The sequence below is a fragment of the Trachemys scripta genome, chromosome 1 (genome assembly GCF_013100865.1).
Source record: "Trachemys scripta elegans isolate TJP31775 chromosome 1, CAS_Tse_1.0, whole genome shotgun sequence".
Lineage (NCBI taxonomy): Eukaryota > Metazoa > Chordata > Testudines > Emydidae > Trachemys > Trachemys scripta.
Genome location: NC_048298.1, coordinates 100,310,474 through 100,329,999, shown reverse-complemented (window position 1 = coordinate 100,329,999; position 19,526 = coordinate 100,310,474). Strand labels below are relative to the sequence as shown.

Sequence of the window (19,526 nt, the reverse complement as noted above, 5' to 3'; positions counted from 1 at the left end):
GCTGTGGCGTGGGCGGCCCTCCTCACGCCCCCCCTTCCCCCGGCTCACCTCTGCTCAGTCTCCACCTCCCTGGGCCTGAGCACGAAGCCGCCGCTTGCTTCTCAGCCCTCCCAGGCTTCCTGAGCGAACAGCTGATTCGTGGGAAGCGGGAGGGTGGGGAGTAGAAGTGGGGCGGAGTGTTCAGGGGAGGAGGCGGAGGCGGAGCGGAGGTGAGCTGGGGCCGGGGGTGGGTTGGAGAGCTGCCGGAGCTCACGGAGTCGGCGCCTAAGGCGCCACTTTAAATTTAAAAGCCCTTTTAGAACCGGTTGGACCACCGGTTCTGAAAGGGCTTCAAAATTTAACAACCGGTTCCCACAAACCAGTGTGAACATGCTCCAGCTCACCACTGGGTTATGGTGAAAACAGGACCACAGGGGCAGGCTACCAGGTTCTGATACTTATATCGGCTGATGGCAAAATATACCTAGAGATTCCAGATCTAGTGTGTTCTTTTGGGTGGGAGGAAGTGTTGTTCTCACCTTAAATGCCAGGATGAGAATGATGCCTGGAATAGAAGCGATTCTGATCAGCCAACGCCAGCCTATGGTCGGGTTAATCACTGATGCCAATCCAATAATTAATAAGGAGCCTGCCAACCAAAAAACCTTTCAAATGGAAAGTGAGAGGTTACAATAAAGGAGCCAATGACTATGGTTTGTATATTTTAACCCCCAGTGATCTCATTCTTGTCTGAGCAACCTTCCCTATCCACACCATTAAAATACAGTAGAGATTTGACCCAGACACAGTCAGGGGAGTTGAATTTTTGGAGAGAGGTGGGCCAAAGTTTTGGTGTGACTGGGCCCAGGATGGTTTCAGTTAGTTGTGGTTAAACACAGAAAACCATGTGTGGTTATCATTCCAAATGAAATCTGCTTCCCGGGTATTCATGAGCCTTTTTATTTGCTTCATTATTCATATGAATGAGCTTTTTTTTTCCCCCTTGTAAGAATGTTTGTGGAAGGCAATAGTGCTATGAACACTAGTGCAAATAGTGAGCCATACTTTCCACTGATTTTACACCAGAGGAGAATCTGGCCCAATACCTGCAAACATGTGTGTCCTTGAAGTTCTCTTGTAGCCATTAGGAAAAATGCTTTTTTATTTACGCAAATAAGGTAAGCAACAACAAACAGCAAACAAATTCATAAAAGCCACAACCTGTCCCTGAGAAATCTGGGAGCAAGCGAAAATAAAGAATAAATAATAATCAATGGATTTCTCCTGTTTATAAATCTTAGGCGAGAACAGAAACAATGACTTAAGTGATCAAGCCAATGGCTCAAACAGAGAATAATGAAAAGCAAATACTCGTTGCTACAAGGCCATGAATAAGCCAGAGGCCAATATATGTTTGCACAACTCTTGGTTGACAGGGGCACCAGAACTGGGGAAAAGGGAGGGTCAGGGGGCCAGGGCCCTTTCACTTTTTGAAAGTGGACGGGCCTGGCCGGTCCACTTTTTGCCAGGGCGGACCCTACCCGCATCCCCCCCTCTTCCCCCAAGGCCCCATCCCCTGTCCAGGCCAGCATGGAGCCCAGCCAGGGAGGGGAGCTGGGCAGTTGTGGGAGACGCGTGTGGACCCTCCACCTGCCCATGGTGTGAGGGGGGCTGAGAGCAGCCCCTGGCCCATGTCCTTGCCCCCCAGGCTCCCCGCCCGGCCCATAACAGGTGGAAGTGGAGGATCTCTGACTCCATGCTGGCTCCCCATGTGGCTCTCCCTGACCCAGCTCCAGCCAGAGGGGCTCGGAGTCCCAGCCCAGTGCAGGCAGGGAGCTGCAGCCCCTCCACCTGCCAGGGGAGGAGGGCCTGAGGGGTGGGGACACAGCCGGGGTCTGCTCTCGGCGCCCCATCAGCCCACTGGGCAGGTGGAGGGACCCAGGTTCTCCACTGCTGCCCACACGGCAGCAGGCTTATCATGGCTGGGCTGCAGCTCCAAGGCCCCACCCCCTGGCCAGAGCCAGGTCAGGAAGAGCCCACACAGGCAGCTGTGGGGAGCTTGGATCCCTCCAGCTGCCCTGGGCAGGAGGCCTGGGGGACAGGAACACGGGCAGGGGGGCACGGGTTCCACAGCCCCGCTTCAGCTTCTGGTGGGGTAGGGGGTGGGGCTTCCAGGGGGAGAGGAGGGGAAGTGGGTGGGCCTCAGGGGCCCTGGGCCCCTCACTTTTGGAAAGGCTCCGGCATTCCTGCTGGTTGAGCAATTGGAGAAATTCCTGTGTATCAGGAGCTCTTTGCAGATAATTCCAGAAACCCATGGAAAAAGTGCTAAATGAATTGGACAAATCCTTCACAAGAAATAATTCAAGCAGCTCCAGATTTAATCAGCCCTTGCTAGGCAGTACAACCTGTCCCAGTGCACCTCAGTCCTAACTCGCAACAATCTATGCTGCTCCATTCCTGGTCACCCACGCAGTTTCGTTAATGGAGATAAGACCTGACCTACGGCACCTTTAGCTTGTCCACCTCCGAGTCTCTCCTGAACAGAAACTGCCTATTATGCCACACTATATGATGAGTTTTTGATGTGCATAAATTGGGGACTCGCATGGGACCACTTAATGAATCTCTTATTATGACCCAAATCAGATTTGGAATTCATCTCCAAAGGTATACGGCGCATGTGCTGATTCGTTTGTCCTGGGCCAGCCCCAGTTTGAGTACTGAAAATTGCTTCCAGATAGACAGAGTCCAGTCTACCGGCATGGAGCACATTTCTGTTTCAATTTTTAGCTGCTGTATGTACTATTATCTTGAAACGAGATCGAGCGACTGACCCAGCTCCTGACTGACAGCCTGTCAAGGGTGATACTGTTAGAACAGGCAACGGACGCATTTATCAACATAGCAACCAAAAGGCTGGATGTCAGCTGTCAATCAATGTCTCAATGCCATGTACAGAGCAGCCAATTATCAGAAAAGAAATTGCTTTTCCTCTGCACACCCGTGCACATGTTTAATAATGCAGTGTTCACTGTGACACACGCTGAGAATGAGATACCCTCACTGCGTGTAATACATATTCAGATATTGTGGAACACATTAAAACTGGCTAGAATTCTGCTTTCTGAGCCAGACACAGGAAATCTGGGACTCTGGGCTGTAATGAATTTTATCTTACCTGAGATAAGGGCAACATATACCCGCGGTATTTTGTAGGCAAGAATTCGGTTTTTATGATAAGTCTGAAAAAAAAAATGCAGGGAGAGTGAGAATCTGCATGCAGCTGAAATGCCAGCTCAGTCAATTTTAGACTCCACTGTCAGTCAGTAGAATTATAGTAGCTCTTTCACTGCTAGCAACTGAAAACTGGGTGCCGAACAAATAAATGTGCATAGCATTTGTGAGCATGACTCATTGCATACCATTGAGTCAGATCCGCAGCTGAAGTAAATGGGTGTAACTCAACTGACTTCACTGGAACTGCGTCCATTTACAGCTGACGAGGGTTTGACCCTAAGCTTGTAATTCAGTGAAGAGTCTGGTCCTTTGACAGAGCGCATCCCCTCCTCCATGTCAGAGATCCTGTAATGTTACTGCTCCTGCAGCAAAGATTTCTGCCAAATATCAACCTACTTTAACATGACATGCTGCACAAATATCTGCCCACAGGGACAAGGAGGCTATGTAATGTCAATCCAGTAGTACATTTGAGGACATAATTTCAGGATACAAGTATCTGAGTGCTGGCACTTTGCATCATGCACACCTCTAAGGGAAGGATCTGTGGGGCTTTTTGAACTCCATGTTTAAATGCTATGCACTCTGTGTGACGTGAAGTTAAAGAAAGGCTGGTTTTGGTTAGGTATCCCAAAGGGCTCCTCTCTTCCCCTGCCTATACCCAGAGCCTGGAGGTGAGTCATAACCTTTCACATTGGATTGAAGCCGCTTTGCAATTCATCAGTCTGTTCACTACCCGTAGGGTGACCAGACAGCAAGTGTGAAAAATCGGGACGGGGGTGGGGGGTAATAGGATCCTATATAAGAAAAAGACCCAAAAACCGGGACTGTCCCTATAAAATTGGGACATCGGGTCACCCTAACTACCTGCCCAGCGGAGTCCCTGGTTGAGAACAGTAACCTCTGCAGGACACTGTTTCTTTCCCGAGGTCCAAGTGCCCTGCAGCATAGCACTACCAGTGAGAGCCAGTGGAAAAAAAGGGGGGGGGGGGATAATGCAAAATTGTGAATGTTCTGATTTGGTTCCACATTGCAGGGTTTGAAATGAAACAGCTTTTCCATAAAAACTTTGGTGAATTTTTTTTTCCAAAATTTTTTGAATTTTCAATATTTTTAATTTAAATTCCCTTCACTTCTTTCCGTTTTTTCCCCCTTTTAGCTACTGAGTGCAGAAAAAGGAATAATATGTGATTGGGAAGGGGTTCTTCACTTTTTCTCCCCACTATAACTTTTAGAAACATCTCCAACTTCGAAAAAGTTACAGAGTGACCAAGTTACAGAGTTTTATTTTTCCTTTTGCCGCTCTAACTTTTCCAGAATTGAATATGTTTCAAAAAGTTAGAGTGAGGGGAAATGGAGGGGTAGCTTATTCTCACGTAAACTGTAGTGTAGCCATAACCAAAGACCTCAGGAAGAGCTCTGTGTAGCTCAAAAACTTGTCTCTCTCACCACCAGTAGTTAGTCCAAAAAAAGGAATTACCTCACCCACCTTATCTCTCTAATATCCTGACACTGATACAGCTACAATTACGCTGCATATACCATTTGATAAACCATTGTCATTCATTTAGTGTAAACTAGCTGCCCCACTCTAATCTAGATTGTTTAGAACTTTGGGAATGTAACTTAAGAGCTATGTTCTTTAATAAATTCTGGTAAAGTGGATGGGGGAATTTTCCTTCATTTCCCCTTTATTCCCAGCCCTCTCAAGAAGTCCCTGGTTGACTGTCTACTCCTCATGATTGCCCCTGCCTGCCTGAGGTGAAGTAAACTGCTTCCACATCACTCCATGGGCTACATACAGGGGGAAATAGGGGAAATTCTATGTTCTGATAAACACAGGAGGTCAGACTTGATGATGTAATGGTCCCTTCTGGCCTTAAACTCTATGAAGCATCCAGCCTCTACTAGCCCCAGGATGCTGTGGTTTGAACTCGTAATCTGCAGAGCACTACAGTTTAATAGAACTGTGTTATCACTTTTAACAGACTGAGTCTAACAAAATTAGATCAGTTCAAAGTGCATTCTAGTCTGGCTACCAGAGCTAACCGAGTACTATAGGTCTTATCCTCTTTGCCCTTGAAAAAAAGGGCACGTTAGCCAGCTTGCCAGTAAGTTTTTCACTTGCTTACACTGGTTGGAAAATTTCAGTGACCTTTTCTTTGGCATAAAATGAGAATTTATTTTTTCCACACACACCCCTCATGCCACCAGCTCTACTACTTACTAAATGTGACCCTTAATCACATGAGACATGGGGAGAATTCATCTGATCTCCTCCCCTTAAAAGTTTCAGAGAAACAGCCGTGTTAGTCTGTATCCGCAAAAAGAAGAACGGGAGTACTTGTGGCACCTTAGAGACTAACAAATTTATTAGAGCATAAGCTTTCGTGGACTACAGCCCACTTCTTCGGATGCATATAGAATGGAACATATAATGAGGAGATATATATACACACATACAGAGAGCATAAACAGGTGGGAGTTGTCTTACCAACTCTGAGAGGCCAATTAATTAAGAGAAAAAAAACTTTTGAAGTGATAATCAAGCTAGCCGTACCGACAGTGTGATAAGAAGTGTGAGAGTACTTACAAGGGGAGATAGAGTCAACGTTTGTAATGGCTCAGCCATNATTGGCCTCTCAGAGTTGGTAAGACAACTCCCACCTGTTTATGCTCTCTGTATGTGTGTATATATATCTCCTCATTATATGTTCCATTCTATATGCATCCGAAGAAGTGGGCTGTAGTCCACGAAAGCTTATGCTCTAATAAATTTGTTAGTCTCTAAGGTGCCACAAGTACTCCCGTTCTTCTTTTTCCCCTTAAAAGGTATTCTTGATTTCTATTCGCCTATTGCTTCCAGTGCTACAGTGCTCAAAGTACGTTACCCTTGTGCGTGGCCTGACACACCGCATCCCACCATGGCCCGGAGGAAAACGAACCAGATGTACGATGGAGAAAACGATGTCAGCAAGGAGAAATAGGCCCCCCATAAGAAAGAGATCAGCAGAATCTGGAAGGAAAAGATTAGAAAACATCCCTGTTCAGGACAGCACTTCAAGCATTGGATTGAATGTTTTGCTGACTTGGGGCATAAATAAAACACAGATCAGCTGACCCCAAATGGAAATTCAAGCATCAGTCTCTGAGACCTTGTCTACACTACAGGTTACTTCAGAGGCAGGAGTTATTAAGCTGATAGGAGTGTCACCACCACCAGCAGTGCAGCTGCAAGTGCTATACAACAGATGTAGCCAGAGAGACTCTTTAAATAAATAGAGGTGGGCCAGGGTTCCTTCTTAGTTAGCGCCACCTACAGCTCAGTTGGCCCCATTCGTCCACATTGACCTCTTGAAAGACCCTGATTCAAGAGCAGGCTTTCAAAGGGCTTTAGATCAAGCTCAAGGGACCAAGGATCCATAAACCTTTGAATGCTTCTGAACCCTTCCAACAACCAACCACAGTGCAAATGCTATACTCTCTGTCACATGTGCTCATTGTCATATAGTCTGGCTGCCCATCACGAGAGACACAAGGGCTCTGCTTTCTGAACCAATTCTAACACTGAGACGTGGAGTGCTTAGGAATAGGGTAGCATCCCTTTAAATAGTTTGCGAGCCATCTAATGGTGCCCACCATGTTTTGCAATTACATTTCAGAGGCTTACCTGTAGGAAGCCATGTTTGAAAATGTCCTAAATTCTCATCCCAGCCCTGCCATTGATTCACTGTGCAGCCCTGAACAAGTGTGTGTGTAGAGGGGGACATGAACAACAATAGCCCCCTCACAAAGATTGATTAGGTGATGTGGTTAAAGATGTAACAGGCTGTGTCAGTGCTAACCTTGTTATTATTATGACAGTTCTATCATCAGGCCTGGCTCTGTTGTTAAAAGCGACTAAAATGGAATGCTCCAGAACTTTCACTTACCTTCCAGCGGCCGTATCTGTCAGCTAAGAGTCCAAAGAGTATACTGAATATCATATAGCCAAAAAACACCATCTAAGAGGGATTAAAACATTGCCTGGGTTAATCAGCAAGGGTTTTCCCACACCTTGTACCTATTATGTGACACTGCTCTTAAATGTGTGGTTGAACTTAATACACCTGAAACTGAGGGATTAATAACTGTGACTTGAGCCATGTACATGGTCAGGTTTCCCATTCACAGCTTGCCCAAGCTGTCTTAATCCAATCCAGAGCTGTAGCATCCTCTACTATTTCAATCCTGGGACTGATACTTCGGATAAACTACGACAAATCTTTAAGAGGGAGAGGATGGTCTTGTGATGAAGGCACTGAACTCAGAAGATCTGGATTCTAACCTTGACTGTGCCACATGCTTGTTGTGTGACTTTGGGCTATTCATTTATTCTTTTTGCCTCCGTTTCCACAGTTGTAAAGTGATGATAACATGTCCCTCCCTCAAAGGGCTGTTGGGAGATTAAATTCATTAACATCTGTGATGGGTTCAGATACTGCCCTGTGGAAGAGTCTATAAATAACTAAAATTAGTATATATTAGGTGACAATTTTCTTAGTACTCATATGTCCCTTTTCTCCATAGCATTTGAGTGTTTTCTGGTCTGGTCAAATGTGCATTTAAACTAAACCAAATAGCTCCTTCCCCTGGCAATGTTAACAGAGTACAAGCTTAAGGGGTTATAAATGCCACATACCGTTGTCACTAAAGCCACCTGCCAGTCATTAAGTTGCCACTCACAACGGATGAGTGGAGAAACAACAGCTATTAGCATGATCTCCATGGCTTCTACCACCTTCAAGAACAAACATGCACATTAGCAAAGTCTGGTTCCAGTGTCAGTACAGTAAACAATTCCTTTGCATACTGGGGGAAAAATCCCAGTCATGCTAGGGCTTGAAATCCTGGTAACCAAAAGTCAGGCCACCCATTTGGAACAGTACACGTACACTTTCCAGAACCAACCTGCAGTATTCTGCAGGCAGAGATGAAGGAATCATGGATCTGGCATCTCCCTCAGCCCCTGATATGGAGTATACCCAGTACCTCTACAATGTACCCTCCTCCCCCATCGGTTGTATTACCTGGAATCTCAGTCCTTCAAAGAACAGTTACTGTGGTACTGGACTCAGAGAATATAACCATTTACAAGGCCTGCTGGAGGACCCAGTCTTTGTCTTGTCCAGAAAATTGTGAACTCTTGGAAACATGGGGAGAGGGGTTCAGAGGGAAGCTTCTCAAATTATTTTTAGGAGGGCTGGAGACTCACAGGGTCCTCTCTTACTGCCCATGTGTATTGGCGGAGGCTGCTTTGTCCTTCAGACTCTCGAAAAATCAAGCTACTTCTCTTGGTGTCTATGAATTTAAGAGTTTTAACTCGAGGCACCCACGTTTGAAAATCTTGGCTGGGAAGTGCAATTGTACTATGTTGGTTTAATGCGTGTGACCATGTCGCCCACTAGTGGCTGGCGACAGCAAAGATAAGAGCCTGATATTTACTCATAGCTAATGGAGTCACGCTTTTAGCTCAAATTATAACGTTTTGGGTGCGGTCACTCATGTCTGAGCCCAGCTGACGACTGTGGTGTTTCCGTGGTTTTCAGGATGGCTTGTTACACAAAGAAGAAAGGAAAGGGAACCAAGAGTGACAAATGCTGACCCATGTACACCCATGCAACCCCAGTTAAGTCAATGGTGAGTGATAGGTGAGGTGAGAAGTGAGCCTAGAGTCTATGAATTCTGCTTCACATTAATATGGACACTGTAATATCACATTAATATGGATACTGTAATAGGATTTTTAGGCTCAAGTTAGTGGACAATGAAAACCTACACCAGTACTGCCCATGATCAGGAAAAGCGCTATATGAAACCGCCCAAACCCGATGGTTTCCACAGCCTCTTCCACTGTAAATGTCTTCTGCTCTAAACATCAAAGAGAAAGAGAGTGTTAGAACTGAGATCACCTCTAAGTACGTCCTTGCAAAACAGAACCACTTTTTGTTATTGTGTAATGGCAGGAAAGTTGTTGGAAACTCCATCTGTGCCCAAGATGATATATCAACTAAGCAGCACTAGAGCCCCTAGAGGCCAGGGTGGCTGGGCACTTTAGAGATTCAACAAAATAAGAGAGAGATAAAATCGAGAGATGATAGATAACCAGTGAGAATACAGAACATGCATGGAAGGAAGGAAGAGGTCTATCATCCAATGCTTTTCATATAGTATTCTGAGCTACTGTATGTGTTGCATAGACCAAGGAAGAATGGTTTAGGGTTAGAAAACTGTACTGGGATGCTGGAGCCCTGGGTTATTTCCCATCTCTACCACAGATTTCTGGTGTGACCGTGGGCAAGTCACTTACTCTCTGTGGGCCTCTGTTTCCCAGCCGTAATAGTTGGGATAATACTACTTTCCCCAGCACAGTAGGCATTTCAGAATGGGAGGAAGCCAGAACTCACTGCAGCCCAGTAATCCTTGTTATTTTAAAGGCCCCAGATGAAAGTTACAAGCTGGCTGCTCTAACCTGTGCTATAGGTCAGGTCAGCCGCTGATGAGCTTAGTGCCAACTTTACTTTCCCATCTTCAGCATAAGCATGGCACAGCTGAGGAGTGGGCCCGAGCTTCCCTTGCATAAATTGCTTTAAAATAAGCTTAATAGAAAGTGCTAAAATCTACGTTTAAACTATATTAGGGTAAAATTCTCTTGCTTAATTGCTATCACAGAGTAGCATCCAGAGGGCTGGCTATTTATCCCAGCAGATACTTGCTCATCACGTATGCAAGTGGTAGGGCTCTATGTGGGTGAAGTGCAGGGCGGGCCGGGGAAGCCACACCCAACCCCAACCCAGGGCCAGACTGCCCCTCCTTACTGAGAGGTGACCACCACCACCCTCAGTCCAGCTTATGTGAACCAACCTTTCTTGGGTTCTTGCCTCTCAGGGCCTATTTCCTCCAGGCCAATGGCATTTGATACTTCTTTTTGCTGGGTGGCCATCTTCAGCTCTTGTCGGGTTCCCAAAGATGACAATGGAGATGACTTTGATTTCACTTTCCAACCTACAAGATAGTCACAACCCTGTCTTAATAATGAGCCAAGAAGCAATTTCTAATGCAAGACTGGTGGAAGTGAGGGCAGTTTAAACTAAGAAGTTTCAGAGGATGCTAATAGGAAATGTTAAGGGTTCCCACCTACCTCCTCTTGGTGTGTGTTTAGATAAAAAATTAGAAGGGCGGTCACAGGACAATTTATTAAAATTGGCAAAGGTCAGTCACCACCCTGGCCTATATGTGAAAAGTCCAATGAAGCTACTAAAACAGGCTGGATAACACTCCTATACTTTTGTGGGGTATTGTGGAGGCTTTTTAATCAACATTTGTAAAGAGATTTGAGATCCTCAAGTGAAAGGTGCTTCATGAGCAGAAGTCATTGTCTGCAGGGTGCCTAGCATGCTGTGGGTTTGTGTTCACTCAAGGAAAGGAAGGCAAGGAAGGAATCAGGTAACCTAAGTGGGAGACTGTATGCATGTTAACTTTCCAACATTTTCCTTAGAGTAGTAATAGACTGTCTCTTCACAGAGAGATGGTGTGTGTTTGCACCGAAATCTAAATGCTTCATGAATCAGGTTGATTTCACCAGAATTTTGTTTTGGAAGAAAACTGGAAAAAAGTTCCAATAACATTGAAACAACCTGTTTTCACGTTTTTGTAATGGAACATTTACATTTTTCATTACGAAAGGACTTTTCATTTGAATTTTGTATTATATTACATATTATGATGCATACAAAACATTTAAAGTGTCAAAACTGACTTGAAAACAAAAAAACAAAATGTTTCAGAATTTTCCTTCATGGAGAATTTTGAAATTTTCTGGTTTTGCTCTGCTGCAGAACAAAGCCTAATTTAGAAAGCCCCAGATCCTTAGCAAAGTGAAATTTCCCTCCTCTGCACAGTTCTGCTACTCACTCTTAGCCGCAGGACTGGTTCTATGGGAAGGTGAGCAGGGCAGTTGCCTTAGACGCCAACTTCCAGGGGGTGCTGTGCCACTGTGATGCTCAGGTGTTTTTGGTTTGTTTTTTTTCGGCTCTTTGGAAGAGAAGTGGGGATGCAACAAAAACATTTTCTGCCCTGGCTGACAAAAGAGCCACTTCCTGCTTAGGAGAGACTCTCGTGTGACACAAATGAAAGCATAGCTCCAGATGAAGTCCCAGTAGGGGCAGGTTCCTGCATGTGCACTGAGAATGTAGGGAAGAGGGTTGTGCTGTTTTGTGGGACTCCTTTGACTTGGAATTCTGCCTGCTTTTCCTGTTTCCTCAGAAACAGATCCACATTGGCTTTCACTTGAGGTACCAGCAGTGCTGGGGAAAGGACCAGACGGACAACATTAGGGATTTTCATCCTCTTTCTCTGCACGCAATGGGGATTAGCATGGGCAGCAGCAATGCAAGCTACCTTACCACTGCCCCCTTCCAGCCACCAGTGGCACCCTCGACCTTGCACTGCAAGGACTTCTTGGGGTGAAGACAGCTGTTGAGGCTGGGATTTGCAAAGATGCCTAAGGAAGTTAGGCCTTAAATCTTCCTTGTGTCTGTAAAAAGGGGACAATGCCTACCTCACAGGAATGTTGTGGGGATTATTTCCCGCTGGCTAAGCTCTTTTAAAGACATAATGAGCTTTCTAATTGCTAATCATTATTATATCATGCTTTGAAATTAATCCCAGCAGGTTGGAACACCCTGCACACATATCAAAGGGGATCGCGCATCTGTGCTGTAAGCACTCTTTCTTAAGCCCTTCGTACGCTGCCTGAGAACAACACTGCCAGTGTATTCTGTGCAACCTAAACCCCCATTATATAACCAGCAAAACACTGCCCGTTGTTGGTGCTGCTCCTCAATGAAAATAACATCATGAGGTTCTTTTACCCAGCTTCCTCAAACAGTTTTGACCCCCATCTCACATTCTGCTGTCTCAGGGGTAGGGAAATGGATCCAAAAGGTCTGGATTGCAACAGAGGCAATCACAGGTCTCCTCTGCTGGCTGGGGAGTTGAAGCTTAGTGTTTTCACTAATGCTGCAGGGCTGTGAGTTCGCCTGCATTTGGGATGTGGGTCCAACTCCTAGTGAAGTCAATGGAAGGCTCTTTTTGACATCAGTGGGAGTTCGGTTGGGCCCCTGGAGGGAGACACTAGGAAATTCACTCAGTCACCCTCAAACACATTCCACTTCCAGGCACAGGACCAATGTGCTGTTTCCCATCCCAGTAGGCCTAGCAAGGGGAGAGAGGCAATGGAGGAGAGAAATGTTGACAGAGAGGGTTGAACACCGAAGGCAAAAATAGATAGAGACCAAAAGGCCAAATCAGAAAAGAAAATAGTTTGAAGAGAGTCAGACAGAGAGTTGAGATAAGAAAATGAACTGCGACATTTTTAAAAAAATGTAAAATGTCAATTATATTAGTTAGAGGGAAACACAAACACTGAACAAAGATTGAATTCTGGAAACATTCAAAATTAGGTCAACACTTTACACTGGGTTAATAATTGATTAATAGATGTTTTAGATTACAGAATCTTTGTTATAGATTGTTACAGAATCCAACAGGCCAATAGGCTGCTTATTGTATAGCTTATAACATCTCCCTCTGAGGTGTTTATAACTGTCCACAACACATATTACTCATATCTGTAATATGCTTATACCATCTATTCCCAATTCTTAACCATTTATAAGTGGAAACAATATAAATTGTGACTAAAATGGATTATCTAGAAGAGCCCTTGGAAAGAGAACAGTGCTTCATGCCAGATTTGAATTGCCTTCTTCACAACTATAAAGACTAGAGACTTATTTATCCTAAACAACTCTGTCAATACTTTCTGCCCTAATATTGCTGTGCACTGCTGAAAAGCTGCTGTGTGCCAAACCAGAGCTGGCTTCGATGCAGTGAAGTGATGATGATTATTACAGTGTTTGTGGTGGAGAGTAGGGGTTGGAAGGCAGCTAACTAGATCAGATGAAAGGAGAGAGAGATGGGAGGTCTTTTAGCTGGTAAGGGCCCAATCCAAAGCCTGCGGAAGTGAAAGAAAAATCTCTCATTGACTTCAGTAGGCACTGGACGAGGCCCTAATGCCATGATTTTATAGTTCAGAGAAGGGGGGAGGGGGAGAGAGAGGTGAGGTAATATCGTTTATTGGACCAACATCTGCTGGTGAGAGAGACAAGCTTTGGAGATACACTGAGCTCTGCGTCAGGGCTGGGAAATGTACTCCCAGTGAGGCGTGGAGTGCCTTCCTCGAGTCTGCAGAAGAGTTCTATGCGCTTCGAAAGCTTCTCTCTCACGCACAGAAGTTGGTCCAATAAACAAGATTATCTTGCCCACCTTGCCTGCCTAAATTCTGGGACCAACGTGGCTACAACCCCACTGCATATGCTGATTCAGACAGTTTGATAGTGAGGTGCCCATCAGAACCCTAAATTGAGGGTAGCGCAGAGAAAGCATTTGGCAAATCAGTGTTAACAGAAGGCTCCACCTTTTTTAGTCACTCTCTAGTGCTCCCACACTGGCTGCATGCTTCACAGATAAATACGCTGATAGATCTTTCGCAGTGCTACCGTGGTGGTCATGAGAAAAAGCCCCCGGCTTCACATCTACAAAGGAGCAGCAGTACAGAAACATGCCCTGTATGTTCATCTCTCTCTCCATACAGTGTCTTGTGCTGGATGCATCATGAAAGACACTATATACTGCAAACGTCTGTAGTACTACATGCCTTACAACAGCTTTTTTGTCTAAAGGAATGGGTGAGCTGAGTGTGTAATTTTTATCCATATGTGAATACTTCCAAGAAATCTTCCTATACCTCTTACTAAAAGTGCAGGCTTGCTCGCCCCAAACATTTCCAAACATATTTGCCCTGGTAGAAGAGCTAGAGTATTCTGTCCTTCCTGAGGCTGTCACAAGAGTTAATTGATTAATAATTGTAAGTCACTTTGAAACCATTAAGTGCTGTATAAGTGATACATTAATAACCAGCAGCACCACAACAATGCACTAGCTAAAGGGAGCAGCATGAGTGATAAGTTCAGTGGTACAGAGATAACACAGAAAGATTAAATGACCCACAACGAGAACCCTGGCAGGATTTCTCAGCAATGGAGCTGGGGCCACAGCTGGCAGGTATAGGAAATACATTGCTGCTCACCAGGCCTTCGGATAACTTAGTCTCATCACAGCAAAACACATAACTCTGATGTACAAACATTCAAACAACCCCAATCCACCTAGACAGGACTTGTTTTTGATTTTTGAGTAAAAGTTTCTTACCTTAGAAAGATCTCAAGCTTGGGGAAATGTCTCTTTCCTCATTTATAGTTTTAAATATTCCGCTCTTTTCATTTTATTGCACGAGCTGCATTGCTGCTTTTGGGGCCAGCTTCCATAAATTACTTTTCTTCCTAGCCGGAGGCACACACTTCCCCCTTTAAATCTTTCAACCCTGGCTTGTCTGGGTTTTAAACGAAGGGCTTCAAAACTTCCTCGTTCCTTTCCAAAGTAAGTTGCTGCATTTACTGTATCTTAATAGGTCAATTCACTCTGTGCCTCCAGGAAATGTTTTTAAGGAATTTACACTAAAATATGCAGGTTAATGTTCTTGAGTCACGCCTCCTCCACGACAACATTTCACCTGTCCCCTCTTAAAAGGGCAACACCAACCCATAATTTCATAGCATCTAACGCCAGAAGGGACCATTAGATCATCTAATCTGACTACCTGCCTATCACAGGCCATTACATTTCACACAGTTACCCCTATATTGAGCTCAATAATTTGGGTTAGATTAAAGCAATTTTAACTCCTCAGGAAACTAAACTGTTGTGTTCCACAAACAAAGAACAGGAGAGACCAAGGTGTCACCTATGCTCAAGGTCCCTGCAGTGGCAGGGAATTGATTTGGTGAGATCTGCCCAGGTGATCCCAGCAGGCAAACCAGGCCCCATGCTACAGAAGAAGGTGAAAACTCCCAAGGTTCCTGCCAGTTGCCCAGGGAGAAAATTCCTTCCCGATCCTGAAAATGGCAATCAGTTTGACACTGAGCACGTGAACATGGCGCACCAGCCAGGTATAGAGAAAAAGGCCTCCATATACCACCTCAGAGCACTGATCCATCCCATCTGTTGTTCTGTCTCCTCCTCTGGTCAATCCCTGATGCTTCAGAGGAAGGCAAAAAAAAACCCAACCCAGCCTAACTCCCTTCCCATGCCCCCACCCCCTGCCCAAGACTACGTCTGGGCAATTGTGCATCGGGGAAAAAATTCTTTCTGACCCCTGCAGGTGACCAACTAAAGCCCTGAAGCATGAGATGTGATTATAGTCATCATCACAGTGCAAAACTGCAAGTGGCATGAGCATGTTGTGGGCAATGCAGCACTTCCTGTTCTCTCCATGGCCAATGGGAATGGGAAAAATCATAGATTTACAGACTCACCTCAAACGCTGACAAACAGAAACTGATGGGAAGACATCCTTTGTTAAAAGAGAGAGGCCCCTAACATAATGATTGGGAGGGTCAGATTCCAAATGGTCTCCTCTGATGGTGGCATGATGGCCTGACATCTATTCCCATATATTTCCAGTTTAATACAAGCACTATGTTTTGCAATAAGGACTTATGAGTTAAGTAAAGGAGGGCAGTTTTCTATAGGTACCAGCTTCTCCCAATGTTCCCCAACAAGAGTAACTTAACAAGGAATGAAATAGAGAACCCCTGACACCCCATTAAAGATTAACACAGAATGTTAGCCCTTTCAAAAGTTATTACTAATTATTAGTAGTAGTATTAAAGTAGTGCCTAGGGACCCCAGCCAAGATCAGGGCCCCAGTGTGCTAGGACAGTTCCTACTCTTGAAGAGCTTACAATAAAAAATAGACAAGACAACCCAAGGGTAGGCGAAAGGAAGTGTTGTTATTCACATTTTACAGGTTGGAAACTGATGCACAGAGCAATTAAGTGACTTGCCCAGGATCAGACAGTGGGAGGCAGCTCTGGGACTAGAACTCACATCTCCTGAGTCCCAATCCAGTGCCTTCTCCACAAAATAAAATAAAAGGAAATTACCAAAATAAGGAACAAGCAAAATAAGTGAGAGCACAATATGCCAGGCAAATGGGGATGCATTTGGTAAGAGTGCTGCAGATCAGTATTTCTGCTTCTTACAGTTATGTCAATGACTGAATGGGAGAACAACCTGACACATGATAGTGTCAGAGGCACAGGTCCAGAAGATGGTGGAAAGGCAGCTATGTCTGAGGAAGTTGATGTTAACACTTCTTTACACAGGACGTAATCAGACTGTAGGGTTCATTGCCATTAGAAGGACACTGATCTAAGGGAATAGCTTCATCAATAGTAAAGCCAGTCAGGACCTTTATGGACCCTTAGTCTGACCTCCTGGATAACACAGGCCACAGAATTTCACTCAGGGATTCTTGCAGCATCTAGCACAACACCTTGTGGTTGAAGAAGAACATCTCTTTTAGAAAGACGGCTGAGCTTGGTTGAAAGAGTCCAATTGATGGCGCATGCACCTCATCCCTGAGTGTGCTTGTCCAAATAGTAACCATCATCACGTGTGTCTAATTTCCAGTTGAATTTTTTTTAAACTTCAGTTCCCAGCCATTGGATCTTGTTACATCTTTGCCTGCTACCCAGTATCATCTCTTTATGTAAGTACTTGTGGGCTGTGGTCAAGTCACTGACAGATGTAGCAATTTCCTGAAACATCCTTGGGTGACCTTTTGAATTAAATTCAAGTATCTTTGGGGCCCATTGTATTGAACGAATGGTGTATGTATTATTGTGGACTGGGATTGTATGCAAATTCCCCACCTCTGGTTGTGCAACCCCCCGGCCTTTTGAAGCTACACCTTTAGGAGCGGGCCCCTGTCTGCTGATCACCCATTACACGAGTCCAAGATCAAAGGTCCAGGCTGCGTGAAGGAAAGTCTGAACTAGCCATGGGGGTGGGTGTCTGATTCTGAGACAGTTATGAATGTGTGGGTTTTGAAGGGCTGACACCAGAGCCCAAGCATGAAGTGGGGGCTGACCTCTGGTGAGATTTTTAGCATGCATGTAGATTGTTAATATATTTTTTCTATAATGGTTTCACCTTATGAATAAATGTGCTTGCTTAGAAAGAGCTGTGTGGTAAATTACTCTGTTCAAAACTCTGGTGAGAGAGCACAGACACTGCTCTGGCTTGCTGGGCTATCACACTGTAGGCAGGGAACTCTGCAGCCTGAAAATCCCGGGTCAAGAGAGAAATGTGGGTTGCTCCCAAGAGAGGTGAAGGCTGAGGAGCCAGGACACTAGGGTGGGTGCCTTGAGGGACTACAGAAGGGGAATATAGGTGCAGTTGCCCTGAACTGTGACAATCACCTAGTAACTGTCTCTGCAATAGCTAAATAGACTGAACTCCTTAAGTCTCTCATTGTAAGGCATGTTCTTCAGACCTGGCATCTTTCCTGTGCCTCTTCTGTTAATATTCCCCCTTTTATTAACATCCCTGTTTAAAACGTGAACACCAGAACTGAACACAGTGTTACAGAGGTAGTCTTACCAAAGCATTTTAACCTCATGCCGCATGGCCTCTGGGGGTCAGGAAGGAATTTGCTCCAGCCCAACATATAACATTCCATAGCATTATTTTACATCCCCCTTTTAAATGTCCTGCCCATGCTGAACTAGATGGCTCAGTAGTAGGATTTGGTGGGCCAGATCCATGATCCTATACCCACTTTGTAAACTGCTTTCAGCAAAATTACAACGCTTCACATAAAATCACAGCATTTTGTAGAAATGTCACAATGCCAACTTCCCCGTGTTAATGTGAACAATACTGGCCACAGTTCTGTGAAATTCCCAACCAGTAGAGACTCATAATTTTAGGCCCAGAGGTCCAGTGTTCAAGCCCTACCAATGTGACAAATAATGTGCTATTGGAGGACTGAACTTTTGTGGATCTCTAATGCATGGGATGAGCTTTCCTGACCAGTGAGAGTGTGTAACCTACACGGACATTGTTGACTTTGTTCCCCTCTAGTGGTTAGGCTATGTAGAGAGATTTTTGGGTCTAAACAGCCTCCAAACTAATGCAGCTAATTCTTTAGCTCAAGCAGTAGAGGCTTGTGCATTTTGATCCAGAGCTCTCCACTGATGACCCACTTAGCAGCATGTTTATATAAACATACGTGAAGGAGTTCAGAGACATTGTGCATTATTATTATTCAGATGCCCAGAGAAACTGGGAATAAACTGGCTAATAGAATGTGTGTGTGGGGGGTGGGGAGGAGTAGATGAAGCAGCCGTGCTGCCTATTAGTATTCAGAATGAAGTGGGGCCAGATCATGTCCAGTGAGAGACGTGGATGTCACTTCCTGGGAACTTCAGCCATCCAAGAAATAGAGGTGCAAACACACACACAAAATTCTAGCAGGGCAGGGAAAGCAGGAGTAAAAATGCATGAATCCTGCAGCTGCACTGAGAGGGACATCAACAGGATACACGACTGTAAGGTATTATATACGATGGTGATGAAGGCAATATAAGGGCGGGTACACAATAGTGCAATTATAATAACCTGGTGAGAGACACATTCCTCTCATCCCTGGCCCCGGTAATGCCTATGTCAGGCAGAAGGGGGAAGATGCATCCGGCTCGGCACTTGTACGTAAACAGGAATGGAAATGCAAAACAATGAAGATTTTGGATAAAGCAAATGAAAATAATACACCTCAATGCCTTTGTTGAACTGGGCAGCTGCCTTAAAGACTGAACAAATACAAGCCAGTGATGTGCATGATTGTGTCAGTGACGCGAGAATGAACACTTGGATGGCAGTGATCTGGCTGGCTACGGGCTCATCCATTAATGTAATCAAGGCTTCAGTATAACAAACCGGTGTTAAGGAATGTGGTAACAAAAAGGGGCACTGTGTCGGAGCATGGGAGGGTCTGCATCATGCCACGCTGTCTGAGTGTACTCTGGAAAGAGAAGATGGTGAGGTTAGCAATGATGTGTCAGCCACAAGGCTTTTTTCAGCAATGGAAAGGAACCAGACCAGCTGGCAACCTGTGGTATTTTCTAGCATTGGTTTTTTTAAGTGGTTTTTCCAAGCTGGGGTGTGCTGGACTGCCAATGTTCCAGGCTGTTTCTCCACACAAGAGGTACAGTATGGGCAGCAGCACATCCAGCTTTGCCATCAACGTGTTTTCACTTCACGCTAGCAGGATCACTTCTGGGGAGGAAAGAGGTTTTAACCGC

At 45.0% G+C, this 19,526-nt stretch overlaps 1 protein-coding gene across 2 annotated transcripts in view; it reads right to left on the bottom strand.

The window, feature by feature from the left end:
* SVOPL (SVOP like) overlaps positions 1–14,874 on the bottom strand; it is a 30,646-nt gene extending 15,772 nt beyond the window's left edge. The window contains exons 1-8 of one of the 2 annotated variants that reach the window (XM_034779120.1): positions 14,530–14,874; positions 10,120–10,260; positions 9,035–9,126; positions 7,898–7,996; positions 7,149–7,220; positions 6,108–6,232; positions 3,158–3,221; positions 519–644 (exon numbers count right to left, since the gene is read on the bottom strand). In XM_034779120.1, coding sequence (XP_034635011.1) covers positions 519–644; positions 3,158–3,221; positions 6,108–6,232; positions 7,149–7,220; positions 7,898–7,996; positions 9,035–9,126; positions 10,120–10,198 — 657 coding nt within the window. In that variant the 5' untranslated portion in view covers positions 10,199–10,260; positions 14,530–14,874. The remainder of the gene's footprint in view (positions 1–518; positions 645–3,157; positions 3,222–6,107; positions 6,233–7,148; positions 7,221–7,897; positions 7,997–9,034; positions 9,127–10,119; positions 10,261–14,529) is intronic. The other variant, XM_034779129.1, reaches the window with a different exon arrangement.
* Between the last annotated feature and the right edge of the window lie 4,652 nt (positions 14,875–19,526).